This window comes from Saimiri boliviensis, chromosome 5 (assembly GCF_048565385.1).
Source record: "Saimiri boliviensis isolate mSaiBol1 chromosome 5, mSaiBol1.pri, whole genome shotgun sequence".
NCBI classification, from domain to species: Eukaryota; Metazoa; Chordata; class Mammalia; order Primates; family Cebidae; genus Saimiri; species Saimiri boliviensis.
Window position 1 is genome coordinate 67,174,114 of NC_133453.1, and position 17,184 is coordinate 67,191,297.

The window sequence follows — 17,184 nt, forward strand, 5'->3', positions numbered from 1 at the left end:
TAGGTGTGTCAGTAACTAAATGGGGCAACTAAGCCCTGTGCCTCCTTCTTAAAGCAGAGTCTATAAAGGGGAAAGTTTTCTCTGAGAGCCTCAGTAATGTTAAGCCTGGCATCTACAAATATATCTTTGAGGCTGAGATCCTGAACCTTTTACTTGCTTAATAAGCCATTTACTGCCTGCCATTTGGAAGATGAGTAAGAAAAGGCATCACAAATCAATGCCCCTCATGATACTTGGGTAAGAACATACCTAATATAATGCTACAAAATAATCTCAAAACTAGAAAAGGAGTCTGGCCACACCATATTGTAGCACAAGACAGTAACACTCAAGCAGCCCTGGAGTGGGCCAGCGAATTTTTACTGCTGACCCTTCCAAGTGAAGTAAAACTACTGGTAGTCTAAATGGTGAGGGCTAGACAAGAGGGCAAGGTTGGGTTCACGGCAGCATGACGTTGCACTGGACATACTGCCATTTACTCAATTATGGAGACCAAATCAAAGACCAGGTGGCTAAGGTAAAACTACGTTATTTAGCTATCTCTAGTCCTCAGTAAAACTCCAGAAGCCATGATTTTTTTGAACTGGAGACTCAAAGGGTGAAATGTACTAGCAATGAACATTGGAAAAGGAAAATGTTCTAAAAAAAATTTGTAAGTTATCAAAAAAAAAAAAAAAAGGAAATACTTGGGCTTAAGTCTAACAAAACATGCAAAGGATCTGTAAGCTGAAAACTACAAAACACCAATGAAAGAAATCAAAAGCAACTATGTAAATTAAGACACACACTATGTTTGGCTGGGTAAGGTGACTCACGCCTGTAAATCCCAGCACTTTGGGAGGCCAAGGCAGGTGGATTACTTGAGGTGGTGAAATCCCGTCTCTACTAAACATAGAAAAATTACTCAGATGTGATGATGCTCGCCTGTAATCCTAGCTACCAGGGAGGTTGAGGCAGGAGAATTGCTTGAACCTGGGAGGCGGAGGTTGCAGTGAACTGAGATCACGCCACTGAACTCCAGCCTGGGCGATAGAGCAAGACTCTTCCTCCACAACCCAAAAAGCAAATATACACCATGTTCATAAACTGAAAGGCTCATTATGGTTAAACGCTCCTCAAATTGGTCTAGAGATCGAACACATCACAATCCAAATCTCAGCAGAATTTTTTTAGATATTGATGGTAATATCATTGCCCATCAGTGGTGACAGGAGCATCCACCTTAACAGCCAAATTATCAATGGAATCTCCTTCACTAAACCGTCAGCAGTCATTCATACAGAACGCTCATGTATTGGATTATGCTAAATAACTACAGTCATCTGCTAAATTAATGCAAAATATTAATAATGAAGTTTTACCGAAGCCTTCCATTCACAGGCATAAAAGGTCTCACCAACTGACTTTGATGTTACCTGCCTGGATCTAACCCTGGAGACTAGAGACACATCAGCATTCACCAGAGAAAATCACTTGGACCTTGCTCTAAGGGACCATTAAGTCCTATCTACCTCCTACCACTGCTGTAACGGGTCAGAGCTTTCAGTCTTGAGACCATGCTTCCCACTGCCAGAGATTTCACTTACTGCCTGAAGCAGACAATGCTAGTGAAGCTCTCATCAACCACTCGGGTTTGCTGTCATCTTCCATGACCATCCCCATGAAATGGATACAAAGAGAAGCATTACACATGGGTATCACTTCCTTGCATTAGCAAATTTTCAGGATTTCCACTAGTTACATGTTCACTGGTTAAGATCCTTAAATTCAGATTTCACAAAGATGAATTAACCAATGGGATTTGGATCTCGAGGTCATGGACACACCCATCAAGTACTCTAGACATCAGGGATGGATCCTTCTTATCCTTTTCAAGTACTGTAAGAATCAGATTACCAGATCTGTCTCTCCATCCGCTCTGCAACTGGTCTCATCTTTCCAGTTGGCCCTTTGGACTGCTAATAGCAATTTATCTCACAACCTTTAGTCCTTTGCTACTCAAAGTGTGGCTCACAGAACAGCAGTATTAATAACACCAGGAACCTTGTTAGAAATTCAGAATCTCAGGCCCCACTCCAGACCTGTGGAATTAGACTACGCATTTTCTCAAGATCTCCATATGATTCGTATCATATTTAAGTTTGACAAGCATTCGGTACAAAGAGTTAACCTACTTTCCCATTGGCCAAGTGAGTTCTCCTTATCAAGAGCAACAATCAAGGTCAGCTATGCACCACAGCAAAGGAGGCATCATCTGATGGTTTTCCTAATTCATGGTTGTTCCTATTTGTTGCTTTTGTTGATCAATGAGAGTTTGCATTAAGATGAAAGGGACCTTTTTCTTCAAATGAAGATTTGCCATGCCAAAGCAGGAAAGGCAATGGTTTACCAAACAAAAAAACCCTAGGCCCTTTTTGAGCCTAATAATGTTTACTCAAATACAAAAACATCAGATGTTTCTTTCCTCTATGTTCCAAAATACTAGGCCAGAGTTAGAAAGGGGAATCCATAGGCAGGTAACTTTTTGTAACACCTTGCAAATGGTGATGCCTGGGACATATTACTCAACAAATTTTCCATAGCAGGGCCATGGGTCCAACCCCATACACAATTCCAGTAGGTCTTAACATTTGCCACTATACAGGTTTATTGTAACATCCAGTAAGGGCTTATGTAAGTGAGTTAAGCACTTGTAATTACAACTATCCCCCTGCCCCAATTGAATTTCCTATCTCTGTTGATGTGATCATATGGTTTTTCTCTAATCTGAAGAGAGATAAATTACATAGATTTTTTAGACATTAAAACATCCTCATGTTTCTGGGAAACATTCTCCTTTTGGTCATGATACAAATTATTTTTTGGGTGGCTGTTTAAACAGCATCAATTGGGCACAGATACAAATATTTTTATACATTGCTACATTCAATGTGCCAGTATTTCATCGGCAATTTTTCCATCTATGTTCATAAATAAGATTGGTCTACTAGTTTTTCACTGTCTTTGCTCAAATGTAGCTTTGAGATTTTACCAACTTTATGAAAGGGGCTGGGTACCTTTCTCTCACTTCAAAGTTTCTCTAAGATAGGAACTGTCAGTTTCTTAATATTTTGGTAACATTCATCTTTCAAAAATTGTCTTTTGGTGATTTGGAATTGTGATTACTGATTCCATTTCCTTGGTAATTACTGAATTAAACAGTCAAAATCTTAGATGGATCTTACTGTTTTCCTAGAAATATATCTATTTCCTCTCCACTTACAAAATTTTTGTCATAAAGTTAATGGAATTCTTATGATTATTTAAAATCTCTTTAAAAAAAAAAAATCTAAACACTGTTTCGGTCTTTTGCTTTCGTGACCAGAGGTTTATCTGAAGGGTCCTTTCTGCTTCAGCCCGCAAAGCCTCCATCAAGAGATACCCACCAGCTGATTGCTGCCACAGCTTCAGCTTTACCTAATCCAGCTAACACCGTGGGTGTGTATTCGTCTATTCCCACACTGCTTTAAGAACTGCCCGAGACAGGGTAATTTATAATGAAAAGAGGATTGACTTACAGTTCCGCATGGCTTAGGAAGCCTCAGGAAACTTAAAATCATGGCGGAAGGCACCTCTCCACAGGGCAGCAGGAAGAATGAATGCCGGAGAAACTACCAAACACTTATAAAACCATCAGATCTCATGAGAACTCACTATCACGAGAACAGCACGGGGGAAACCACCCTCATGATCCAATTACTCTCATCTGGTCTCTCTCTTAACATGTGGAGATTATAATTCAAGATGAGAGTTGTGCAGTGGAGACAGAAAGCCTAATCACTATCAGCATGCTTGCTTGCTTACTTCTATTTTAAATTTTAAAATAAACCTGTAACTTTAGCAGTGCTGTTTTGCTACTCTTGTAACATACTCTTATTTTCGTGTGTTATTTCATCGTTTTGCTAGTTTTGTACTGGTTACTACTCATAGTTTCTTTGTTGTACTGACTCATTTTTAAGATACCATTTTTGAGAATGGAGACAAGAAATGTTATTAGGTTCATTATTCCTTATTTACTGAGCATACACTTGTTATAGGAGGCAGAAAGAATTTAGTTAGACAAGGTAAAGCAAGTCCCCAGCAGAAAACTTTACTTTTAACAAAAAGCAGCTCAAAAACAGATCCCCTTTTAACCTCATGCAGTTGAAAGAAATCACATCTCTTCTAAAAACAAGCAGCCCGAAAAAGCAGACAGTAAAACAAAGATAAGGCACCGTGGACACAGAAGCAGGGAAGGGGGTTGGGAAGTCTCCTGGGTAATCACCAAACTTCATGTTTACACAATGGGCCCCAGTAAAACAGTGGGCCTTAATAAGCACTTCCTTTCCCTTTAGATGCACTGAGATAGGGAAGCTAAAAACAGACTAGGGGGGATGCCTGCAGCTACAAGATGATGTATGGGAACAGACACAGAAACTCTCCCTCCCACATAGGCAGGACAAAGAAATACAGACTAAGAGTCAGCCTGTGTGGTCAGGGAAGGGGATAAGAGTTCATAAAAACCTCTGCTCTGTACAGATAGCACACCTGCTGCCAACTAAACCTTCGTCGGGCCCTAGGAGGAGAAGACATCCCCTCCTCATGAGCCTCCTCCTCACTAGCCAATTTATAAAAACTCTACATTTTTACTACAACTTTGGCAACCTGCTCAGGAACCCTCTCTATAAGAGAGCGAGCTGTTTTTTCCTTTTGCCTATTACACTCCTTCTCCAAACTCATTGTGTGTGTCCGCAACCTTGATGTCCTTGGTCGAGAGACCAAGAACCTTGGTATTTACCCCAGATAACGTGGCTGCTTCACAATTACAGGTGCCTTCTACATACTGGGCACGATGGAGATACTGAGAGTAAAGCGGTAAAAAGAAATAGTTCATATTAAACCAGTTGTTTTTATACTGTAATATAGACAAATATATTTCTCTCTCTCTCCCATCCTATTTTATAGTTATATAATCTTATGAGCTCCATTTTTGGAGTAGTGTTTTAGACAATTTCATACCATACTGTATTTCCATGTAACATTGTAACTGTAGAACTGTATATTAAGTATTTTCATACAGTACTATAACTGTTACATTCTGAATCCCATAATGAGAAACAACTAAGTACAAAACCATGGCAAGAATACTGTGGTTTCTTATATTTGAGTCAAATTTAAAAATGTCCTGGCCTCATAAACTGTTTCCAAAAAAAACCTTCTCAACATTTGTTAACTTATAAGTAGATGGAAACATTTAAATCAAAACAACCAAATTTCTGATATTATCTGTGAGGAATGCGGGAAGTATACTTCTATTCTCAAAAAATAACCTTGAATGAACACAACTCTCACATGGAAATTTATTTTACTGGGGTGAAACTGTGTATTTTTGCTAAATAATCTCTAATTTAACAAAGTAAAAGACAGCTGTCACAATTCCTAATATAAACAACAGCTTTTCCAAGTCAACCAAAAAGAGTAGAGTTTTACACCGAAAACTGACAATCTTGTCTTTTGCTATCAAAAACCTACGGTTAGCAACCGCTAAAGAACTGTGGGGACTCTAGAAAGTGGGGTGGTGGTGGTACATATGTTCAATTCTTTTTTCCAAACATGTCAATAGAACAGAAGGCGCAATAGTTTATGAATGCCGGAACTAAGTGAACTAGTGGTGTGTGTGTTCTTTTAACATGCAAAAAATTCTTCACCCAGTATTAATTACATTATTTTTAAAATGCATTGGGTTTGACTGTAAGAAAATTAATTATTGGGGCCAGAAATTAATCAGACATGATTAAAAGTTCCTCCAGCAAAAGTCATGCTGGCAAACTACCTAACTCAACCCTGATTACTCATATGTAGAAACTTCACACTTATATCACAATTAAAGACATAAACTGAAATTGGTTGGCTGATTTTTGGCTTCCTCTGATTAGCCATTCACAGAGCAACAGTGGGATCATAAAACCAGTGGTTTCCCCAGCTCCTGGAGTTCTGTTACAGAACTTTTTAGCTTCAATAATGAAGGGAAATTGTGGTACCTATATCCCATCAGTTAGAAATAGGACAGGAATTTATCTTTGACTATAGTTCTGACATTCAGCTGGTACAAGCAGAGGGTAATAATGCTGGTTAAATTAGGAATTTTTAAAAACAATCATACTGTGGAAGGTTATTCAAATTTCAGATTTATTTACAACGTTTGAAAATCACACAACAGAAGATCTTCATTTATGCAACAAGTCATCTGTGGTATGTATGGATAATAAAAATCTAAGGTTAGTCAAACATACAAAATCTACCTCTTGCTTTCTCCATTAGAATATACACATTGGAAATCTAAGTTCCAAACAGTTCCTCTACTGAAGATAGTGAAATTTAGTGCAAGCCCCTTAACTACCAATTTTTACAAAATATTGAGCCTTGATGGTGGAAGAGGATTCTATTTAAAAGAGATGATTATATTTTTAAAAGGCCAAACTGACTCAATTTATTTTCAAAATAAGAGTTAATCCATATTTTCAGTTTATTGCCATACAGAAAACATTTTATAAAATAATATGGTAAACTTCCACTTGAACATATTCACATAAAAATATCACAGTACAAGAAAGTGATCACAATTAAGCATGAAGACATCAAAAGCCAGCCAGTGTTTTAACTACAGCGAAGTATATTCTTGCTGTTCCTTCCTAGAAAACGCTGGCACATTCATTAACTGCCCAAGTTACAAAAATCACTTCGTGTCCACTTCTTGTCCTTCAATATATTTTCCTAACTACACTGTGTCACATTAATGCTGGTGGACAAAATAGCTCCTATAAAATCTAAAAACCTTTCAGGTGGCACAATGATTTAAAAGCAACGAGGAGAAAGCTCTCCCAGAGTATTTTTGTATGTAATTTTCTGTCCATTACCACAATAACAGAGTAAAAAAGCTGTTTTACTTTAGAAAGAAGCTAAAGGAAAATAACTTCATTTTTCCTTTAAAACATCATTTCTCAGCTGTTAAACAAAGTTTTAATTTTCTTGGGGGAGAAAAATATTTCATAAGTAAAAAACATCAAATGTTGTAAAACTTTTTCATGTAGGAAACAAGTAAATACTTTGATTCAGATTTTTAAAACATTTCATCATTACAAGAAGAGTGTAATTTAAAACTAAAAAATTGTAATACATCGAACTAATATAAATTACTCATTAACATGTCCTATTGTTTTTTGCAAAATCCATAATTAAGAAACAGTGGGTTAGGTGAGATATTTTTCCCCAACATTTGGTCAGATTAGCTAAGAAGCTATGGGCAAATGGCACCTGCTCTGGGTCAGGATCTCGGCCTCTTAAATGAGCGCACTGGACTAACTGCCCATTCACGTCCCTCTAATCCACACATTTATACACAATTGTTCATCTATAATCCTTCAAAGGATGAAATGTTTCAACTCAACGTATTTTCCAGACAAAGCTCCCCCATTTAAGTAGAAAAGCTCTTCTTTAAATTTTGGAATTTTTACTTTAAAATGTTATTTCCAATGTATTTTCCTGCCACCTTAAAAGATGTTGAGGTGTAACTAACAACACGGTCTCTAAATGACACAGTCTCCTGGACTTGCCAGATGATGACAGGATCTGCCAGCTCAAACTCTGCTCCAATTCTGAGCAACTCTGTGCCACACTGAGTGAGAACGGGAACAATACCACCTACGCTGTATCGTTTTGTTTCAAAGACAAACAGAGTTATACTACATCAAAGTATTTGTAAAGTACAAATTACCACACGAATGCAAAGGACTGCTGCAATAAACCTAAGCAGACTTTTCCCTGATAACAAAATCTGGATAGTTTTCGAAAATGTATGTTGTTTGTCAAGACTTGTGCAATAGGCCAGGTGTGGTGACTCACGCCTGTAATCCCAGAACTTTCGGGGACCCAGGCAGGAGGATTTCTTGAGCTCAGGAGTTCAACACTAGCCTGGGAACATACTAAGAACTCATCTCTACAAGAAATAAAAAAAATTAGCTGGGTGTGGTAGTGCACAACTGTAGTTCCAGCTACATGGGAGGCTGAGGTGGGAGGATTACTTAAGTCCAGAAGATTAGGCTGCAGTGAGCCCTATCATACCACTGCACTCCAGCCTGGGCAAAAGAGCAAGACACTGTCTCAAAAAAAAAAAAAAAAAAAAAAAAGAAAGAAAGAAAAAGAAAAAGAAAAAAAGACACATGCTATTATGGCGCTGACCCTTTGGTTACCTGTCATTTTGTTCTTCTGCTTCTAATTATGCTTCTAATTGCACCAGGTGTGAGATTCAGTTTCTGTCTCCTTCAGTCTATAAATCTGACTTTAAATAGATGGAAACCAAAACCTACAGATCTGTTATCTTAGCAAATGCTGTGTCATCACTATTCACTCTAAGAGTGGTTCCCAACCTAGGGTAGGCATCAGACTCACCCAGGAAACATTTTAAAAACTGAGATTCCTAGGCTCTAGCCCTAGGGATTCTGATTCAGTACGTCTGGAGTAGGACACAGAAAACTATTTTTTTCAAAAGCTTTCAAGGTAACCTCAACAAGCGATCAGTTCAGTTTTGGAGACATACTGCTTTGCCCTCAATTTTTTCTCTATTTTAGTAGCTGCTAGTTTGTTTTCAGTATAAAAATTCCCCCTTGCATTAATCACAAGTACACTTAGACGGCCCATGATTTTGGCATAGATCCACAGAGAGCTAGTCACTAAACTTCTTTACAATAAAATTTAAAAATGATAAATTAATCTTAGAGCTAAGACAACGCACATAGACCGCTGAATGGTGGCTGGTTCTGTTATCACAGGCAACTGTTTTCTGCCTTACTTGTAGTCAGCCACTTATAAACATGAAGACCATATTACAGCTGTCACTACCGAATAAAAGATGGCAGAACTCATCTAAATAACAAGATGGCTAACCAGCTAATCACTATTATTTAAAAAATGTTTCTAGAAAACATAAATGAAAAGTATTTCTTTAAAAAAAAAAACTAGTTTCCTGTAGAAACCCGAAGATTTCCATACTTCTGAAGTGTACCATAAAGCGAGAAGTTGACCAAAACTACAGTTGTTTAAAAATATGTTCAATTAACTGTGAAAATATAAGTGTAAAATAGGTGCACTTTCATCCTTTAGGAGGCTTAACGGGCATAAATGGAATTCAGTTTCCATTTATTCTACTCAAACAGTTTTGTGAAAATGACAAATGAAGTATTTGGTATAATATAGTTCTGAACACCATACCTTCCAAATTTAATACAAAAACCACATTTGGATTTTCCGGATGTCCCAAGTGTTTCTAGGCACTGCGGAACGTGGTCATGTCTTTAGGTTCTCTGCTGGGGACGCACCAGTCATCAGCCTCGTGGTTTGTGTTGTAATGCTTCCACGCAGCTTTGTTATACACTGGGAGTCTTTCTATTGAGTCTGTTGACAGAGCCTGAAAAAAAACCTAAGACCTATAAGTCTGGCATTTTTTAGAATTCATTATTTGAGAAAACAGAGAATAGTAAAAAGATTACAACAAATTAAATAATATTCTATTAGTATCTTATGTTTACACCACATAAATATACTTTTAAATGGTATGTATATTTGAAATGTGTTTTTTATTAAATACATGGCACTGACTGATGTGCAGGTTGATTGAGTTTTCTGCTTACAGTAATATCCCAGCCATCCTGGAGGGCGCTGAATTGAAATTTTACACTAAATATGACCCAGATCAGAGTTGGCTAACTGAAGAAATTGGTTAAATGTAAAAGCATGCAAATAGATATATGTATCTTAATATATGTACATAAAGTTAATAAAATCTATTTTAATTCTTTCTTAGAAGAAATACTGTTTCCCCCCTCCCAGTATAATCACTGTGCTTTAAAAAACTCATCACAAGCCAGGCACGGTGGCTTATGCCTATAATCCCAGGGCTTTGCGAGGCTTACGCAGAAAGATTGCTTGAGAGTTGGAGACCAGCCTGGGCAACATAGCAAGATCCTGTCTCTACAAAAAAATTAAAATATCAGCAGGGCATGGTGGCACACAGGTATAGTCCTAACTACTTGGGAGACTGGGAGAGGAGGATCACTTGAGCCCAGGGGTTTAAGGCTGCAGTGAATTATTGTACCACTGCACTCCTGCCCCACAACAAAGCAAGACATTGTCTCTATAAATAAATAAATAAAAAATTTTAAACTCATTATAACATTATCAATAAATATAAATCTATGACTAAGGCATCTTGGCTTTTGCATGAACATTTCTTGGTCCTGGGTTTGAAAACCTGTGTCTTCTCCAGCCTCCAATTTCAGTCACTGTGTACAAGATTTCTGCATCATGCATGATTGTTTCCAACATATTATTACCATTAATTCCTCATTCTACTTCAGCTTCCCATAATTCACTAGAACCCGAGATAAACTACATTCCTGGTTATCTTCTTCAAGTTGGGATTTTTCAGTAGAATTTCTACCTTAGGCGAAATGCATTTCCCAAGATGCAGAACATCCTGAACCAAGAAATCTCATTTTGATAATACTAAGGTCTTCGATGTTGACAATTTTAATGATTCTCTAAACTTCTTGTCTTCTGTTTTCTCTTAGAATTGAAAACCTTTCAAGTCTACATTCTCTCTAAATGTTCCAGAATTTATCTATAGGCTAGATCAAGCTTGTCCAATCCACAGCCTATGGGCCTTGAATGAAGCTCAAAACATCTGTAAACTTTATTAAAACATTATGAGATTTTTCTTTTTTTGCAGTTTTTCTTTTCCTCATCAGCTATCATTAGTGTATTTTATGTGTGGCCCTAGATGGTTGTTCTTCCAATGTGGCGCAGGGAAGCCAAAAGATTGGACACCCCTGGGCTAGAGCAAAACGTTACATTTCGTGATAAAAATATTGCATTGGGCCAGGAGTGGTGGCTCATGCCTGTAATCTCAGCACTTTAGAAGGCTGAGGTAAGCGGATCACCTGAGGTCAGGAGTTCGAGAGCAGCCTGGCCAACATGGGGAAACCCCATCTCTATTCAAAATACAAAAATCAGTCGGGCACCTGTAATCCCAGCTGCTCGGGAGCTTGAAGTAGGAGAATCGCTTGAACCCAGAAGGCAGAGGTTGCATAGAGCCGAGATTGCACCTTTGCACTCCAGACTGAGTGACAGAGCGAGACACCATCTCGAAAAAAAAAATGGCATTGATGTTGCCCTTTTTCCTCAAAGTTGACATGGTTAAAAACAAAAAATGCCATCTAGAAAGAACTTAGTCTTTTCAGACAAGTTTATTTTTTCCAATATAAATTCTTCAACATTTCCTGTAAAATAGATGCCATCTAGTGGCCAGAGCAAGAAACTAGAGTCACTAAATCAGGTATATACAGCCACCAATTAGTCAACCAAAGGGAACAATGGAACCTAGTGTCTTTCCAGCCATGTGAAATGTATGGTTCTCTCCTTAATGCATTGACCACTTCAGGCAAGAAGACCAAGTGCTTCTGCCTACACCAGGTAAGCTATATGCTTACCAAGAGTAACTCGTGCTTCTTCCCAAATCTGTTTGTACAGTTCTGTCATTATAATTACAAAATTTATTACATAAGCAAAGAATAAAAAAGGGAATGTTTCTTTGAAAACTAAGATGAATGTTTTGGAAAGACTCATGAGGGAAAGTTACATAAAACTTGCTATCAAATCAGTCAGAAGTTATCTGTAAAGGACTGCAAAAAAGTCCAAAAAGAGTATGCACCTGTTTGTTTCTTTGTTTACATAAACTAAAACGATGCATTGTAAGTACAGCTTGTGCAAAAAAGGCAAATGTGACACTCTAATCTACAGACTCATATACAAAGAAAAGGCCTTGGTAGTACAACAAATGTGTGGTGTTATCAATGTTCATTCAGGTGTTTTATGTTAAAATTAAACTTGTATAATATGTAACTTTAGGATTCTCTACTTTAACCCAATTTTTTCCCATTAATAGCCAGAGTCCTGATCACTCCAGGACACAAATCTCTTTTCCCCATAGTTGAGGAGATCATCTGACAAAATGGGTGAGATACCAGGCAAAAAAATCCATAATTTTTTTTTCTATTTAAACAGCATGTGGTAGAGTTAAAGTTTCATTACAGTTAAGTATGAGTATTTGTTCTTGTCATAAAAAGAAACATTAAATCAAGAAGACTATAGCTATTACCTTAATGTAGATAACTGCATCTGTCCCATAACCCTCTAGGGAATATAGCTTCAGGTCTCCTTGGAAGTATTGTGCGTAAAGACGTGATATGGGCAATCCATAACCAAAACCAGCCTGTTTGACGAGAAAAACAAAATTCTATTCAGAGAGCCACACACTGAAATACTTTTCTAATTAAGATACATGCCATTGAGTATCCTGGGGCTATCAGAGTCTGCATCTGAGAAATGCATTAAATATAATTAATATTTAAGAATTAATAATGATTAAGCTGAGGTTTACTTGAGTACTACATCAACTGACTTCCCTCTGGTCATTTAAAACTATTCTTTCTATAAAATGACTTATGGTTGGTCTGGAAAAAGCATATTGCTTTTCCTCGCTGCCTACTTGATGGTATCCCAATACTGCTTTTGACCATATCATATAAAACATGTTATCTCTTTTAGGAGCAAGAATAGAAAATGCCTTGTTGCAGCCTAATAGATATATCTCATGACTTCATACCATAAATTTCCAGCCATGTTCTCAGCCTGGAGACATCTACTGTCTTAATTAGAAAATAGATCTACATAGATCTACTTTCTTTTTTTCTTTTTTTTTTTAAAGAATAATAAGAAAAAGAATAAAGAAGAGGAAGAAAGAGAAAGAGGCAGAGGGAGAGAGAATGGGGGTATTGCTTTATTGCCCGGACTAGAATGCAATCTAAATATGGGTATGCCTATAATTGTCCTTAATAATGGAGACATGAAACAAAATGAGGGAAGAGAATAACAAACAAGGAGCCAACCAACACTTCGTTTAAACTTCTAAGTTGATATAATGTGGTACTGATAAGAGTGTATATTTTATGTATTTAAAGTGGAGAGTTGTATAAATGTTAATTACGTTTACTTGTTCCAGATCTGAATTCAAGTCCTGGATATCGTTGTTAATTTTCTGTCTCATTGATCTGTCTAATAGTAATGTTGAAGTCTCCCACTATTATTGTGTGGGAGTCTAAGTCTCTTTATTAGTCTTGTATGTCTGGGTATTCCTGTATTGGGTGCGTATATATTTAGGATCTTTAGCTCTTCTTGTTGTTGCATTGTTCCTTTTATCATTATATAATGTCCTTCTTTGCTTCTTTTGATCTTTGTTGCTTTAACGACTATTTTATCAGAGGCAAAAATTGTAACTTCTGCTTTTTATTTATTTATTTTAGCTCTCTGTTTGGTTGGTAAATCTTTCTCCATCCCTTGTTTTGAGTCTTTGTGTATCTTTGAATGTGAGATGGGTCTGGATGCAGCATACTGATGGGTTTTAGTTTTTTATCCAAATTGCCTGTCTGTCTTTGGATTGGGGGATTTAGTCAATTTAAAGTTAGAATTAATAATGATATATGTGAGTTTAATACTGCCATTTAATATTAGCTGGCTATTTTGCCCATTAGTTGATGTAAATTCTTCATTATACTGATGCTCTTTACTTTTTGGTATTTTTTAGAAAAGCTGATACTGTTTGTTCCTTTCTGTGTGTAGTGGTTATTTCAGAAGCTCTTGTAAAGCAGGCCTGGTGGTGATGAAATCTCTGAGTGCTTGCTTGTTCACAAAAAACTTTATTTTTCTTTCACTTATGAAGTTTAGTTTGGCTGGATGTGAAATTCTTGGTCTAAAAGTTCTTTTCTTTAAGGATGTTGAATATTGGTCCCTACTCTCTTCTGGCTTGTAGGGTTTCTGCTGAGAGATCTGCTGTAAGTCTGATAGGCTTCCCTTTGTGGGTAACCTGACCTTTCTCTCTGGCTGCCCTTAGTATTTTCTCCTTCATTTCAACCCTGGTGAATCTGACGATTATGTGCCTTGGAGTTGCTCTTCTTGAGGAATATCTTTGTGGTGTTCTCTGTATTACCTGGAGTTGAATATTATCCTGCCTTACTAGGTTGGGAAAATTTTCCTGAATAATAAATACCCTGAAGTGTATTTTCCAGCTTGGATTCATTCTCTTCGTCACATTCAGGTACACCTATCAAGCATAGATTAGGTCTTTTCACATAGTCCCATATTTCCTGGAGACTTTGCTCATTCCTTTTTATCCTTTTTTCTCTAATCTTGTCTTCTTGTTTTATTTCATTGAGTTGGTCTTAGACCTCTGATATCCTTTCTTCTGCTTGATCAATTCGGCTTTTAAAACTTGTGCATACTTCACGTAGTTCTCGTATTGTGTTTTTCAGCTCCATCAATTCACTTATTTTCCTCTCTAAATTGTGTATTCTTGTTAACATTTCGTCAAACCTTTTTTCAAAGTTCTTAGTTTCTTTGGATTGGGTTAGAACAAGTTCTTTTAATTCACAGAAGTTTCTTATTATCCACATTTTGAAGCCTGCTTCTGTAATTGGAACACACTCGTTCTCCATCAAGCCTTGTTTCGTTGCTGATGAGGAACTGTGATCCCCTACTGAGGGAGAGGCGTTCTGATTTTGGGTATTCTCAGCCTTTTTTGGCTGTTTTCTTCCCTTCATTGTAGATTTATCGATCTGTGGTCTTTATAATTACCGTCTTTGTAATTGGGTTTCTGAGTGGACGTCCAACTTATTGATTCTCAGCACTGAAATCTGAGCAACCTACTGCGCCGATTAAATCAGCAGCGTTAAGATTGATGGTGCTTTTCTGACTCTGCACCAAGAACCCACGCTCCGAGGCGCCGGCAAAACCGCCTCGCCGGTCACGAGAGTCGCGCTGGTGACCCGTGGGGCTCCTCCGCTGGGAATCTCCTGGTGCGTGAGCAACAAGAATTCACGTGAAGGTGTGGCGTCCTCTCATTATTTGCGCTTTCACTGGGAGCTACAATCCAGAGCTGCTAGTGATCAGCCATCTTGGATCTCTCCCAGATCTACTTTCTTAATTCTCACTGACAGGTCACCTTTCCATTTAAAAATCTTCAAAACATACCAACACTCCCACTACCCCACCTCACTGCCTTAGAAATCAAAACCTAAGCTCCTAAAAAGAGCTTTCCAGACCTGGTAAGATCAGGTCTCTGCCTCCCACTTTCCAGTCCAGCAGAACTACACCTTAAACATATCATTCTGTGTCTGCTCATTTTGTTCCTCAAATCCAGAATGGTCTCTTTACCTGAATAAATTCTACCAATTCTTAAACATAAAACAAAACGCCTGGATAAATGGGAAAATGGTTTTTATCACCAAGTCATATGTTTAATGACATGCCACATAGCATGCTGACTACAAGCTTGTGTGGACTCAAGAATCAGAGTGCTATTCACAAATCCAGGCTCCAGCTTTACCTAACTCCACCAACTATAACGACTTTTCTAACAGAGTCTCTGTTCGCCCATGCAAATGAACTGTCCCATTTCCATACCTCCCTGCCCTGAGAGGCTGACATGGATTATGTCACTGGGTTCTCATCCTCTCTGCTTACAGTACGTCTTGGAGAACCCAGCAGGAGTTCAGAGGGAGTCAAGGCGGGGTATTCATTCCTCTGGTTCTTTCCTGAGGTTGCAGCCAGCAGGTTAAGCCCCTGGAGAGTAAGCAGCTACTCTGGAGCTTTCCCTTCCTCTGGGTTCTGCTAACTTTGCTTTCTCCTCATCCCTCTGATCCAAGATGGTGACAGCTTTGCTCCTGCTATTCCTGGGTTCCTGTGCTATCCTTAACCCATACCTGTGTAACTAGTTCGAAAAAAGGCCTTCCTTCATCATTTGAGTGAGCTACCACTTTCCTATCGTAACTCTGACTGATACATTAACTGGTTTCAGAAGTGGCCCCGAGAAAACTCTATGAGCAGGTAGCTCAGGCTCCTACAATACCCGACCTGCTTTACTATGGCCTCTCTCTTGACCACATCTATGGGCTGATTCATAGGGCTTCCCCTATGACTAGTTAACAGGGAAAAAACACAACATGGGCCTAGTCCACTGATCGACCTGCCCAGTGTGCTATCACCATCCAAAAGTAGGCTGCCGTTTTCCTACTATAATCCCTCTCGGAGTTGGAGGCCAGGCCTGAAAGACACGAGTGAAAGTAAACCTTTCCAGCCTGGACAGTGGCAAAACAAGTGGCTGGCTGGTCAGGGACTTGGAAAGAACAAAACTGGGTAAAGGATGAGAAGGAGGTCTGAGAGAGAGATGTGTGGATGTTCCTCTCTGGACTTACAGTGTGAAGACAGCCTATCTGTGCAAAGACCCACCAGAAGGCATCCACAGGGAAGAAGCCCTCAGTAACCAGGTGGACAAGAAAGCCACTCCTTTGTGCATCAGCTGGCCTTTCTCTAGCTACCCTACTGCCTGCTGACTGGGACCATCTACAAAGTTAGTCAGCAGGAAGGAGGTTCTACAAGAAATCAGTAACAGTCTGACTCTTGTTAAGGGTGTGTAGATGAATGAGTGAGCCCGTTCCAGCTCGAGCCTCCAATTTTCTTAAAAATTCACATAAATTTTACATCCTAAAATAACAAACACTTACATGGCATTTACTATGAGCCAGGCACTATAAAGAGCATTTTTTAATATATCAACTCACTTAATCCTCACAATAACTCCATTTTTCTAGCTGGGGAAACTGTGGCATTCAGAGGTCAATAATTTTCCCATGGCTGCACATCTGAGATGGCAGCAGTATCATAAGTGGAACCAAACAGTGTAGACCCAGAGTCTGGACTAGCTCACTATGCCTCTCTCCACAAAAATTCTATAATATTCATTTCCTGCAAAAACAGCAGCTTCCTTCTCTCCCTCTACTTTTTAAGGATAAAATTAGACTTGTGAAAAGATTCTCATGTTTATCATTTGACATTGTCTGCCCCTTGATGTATGGATGCCAACTCCTGGAAGCCACGTATCTCAACTGGAGAAGGACATTAGTAGAGCAATCATTTTAACTATAGTACAGCTGTAGCCATAGAGTTTGTGCTATGTATCAGGTAAAACTATCAGAACAAAGTCCTTCTGGTAACTTCCTA

The 17,184-nt window shown here is 38.4% G+C and overlaps 1 protein-coding gene across 4 annotated transcripts in view; it reads right to left on the minus strand.

Moving 5' to 3' along the window:
• The window catches only part of PDK1 (pyruvate dehydrogenase kinase 1), a 103,938-nt gene that overhangs the window by 56,321 nt on the left and 30,433 nt on the right, over positions 1 to 17,184 (minus strand). For 2 of the 4 annotated variants that reach the window (XR_012517718.1, XR_012517719.1), the window contains exons 10-11: positions 12,230 to 12,343; positions 9,286 to 9,481 (exon numbers count right to left, since the gene is read on the minus strand). Coding sequence is in view for 2 of the 4 variants with exons in the window: in XM_010352034.3 (XP_010350336.2) it covers positions 9,341 to 9,481; positions 12,230 to 12,343 (255 nt within the window). In the remaining 2 variants the exon portion in view is untranslated. Of the gene's footprint in view, positions 1 to 6,190; positions 9,482 to 12,229; positions 12,344 to 17,184 lie in introns of those variants that run through there. The other 2 variants (XM_010352034.3, XM_074399465.1) reach the window with 1 other exon arrangement.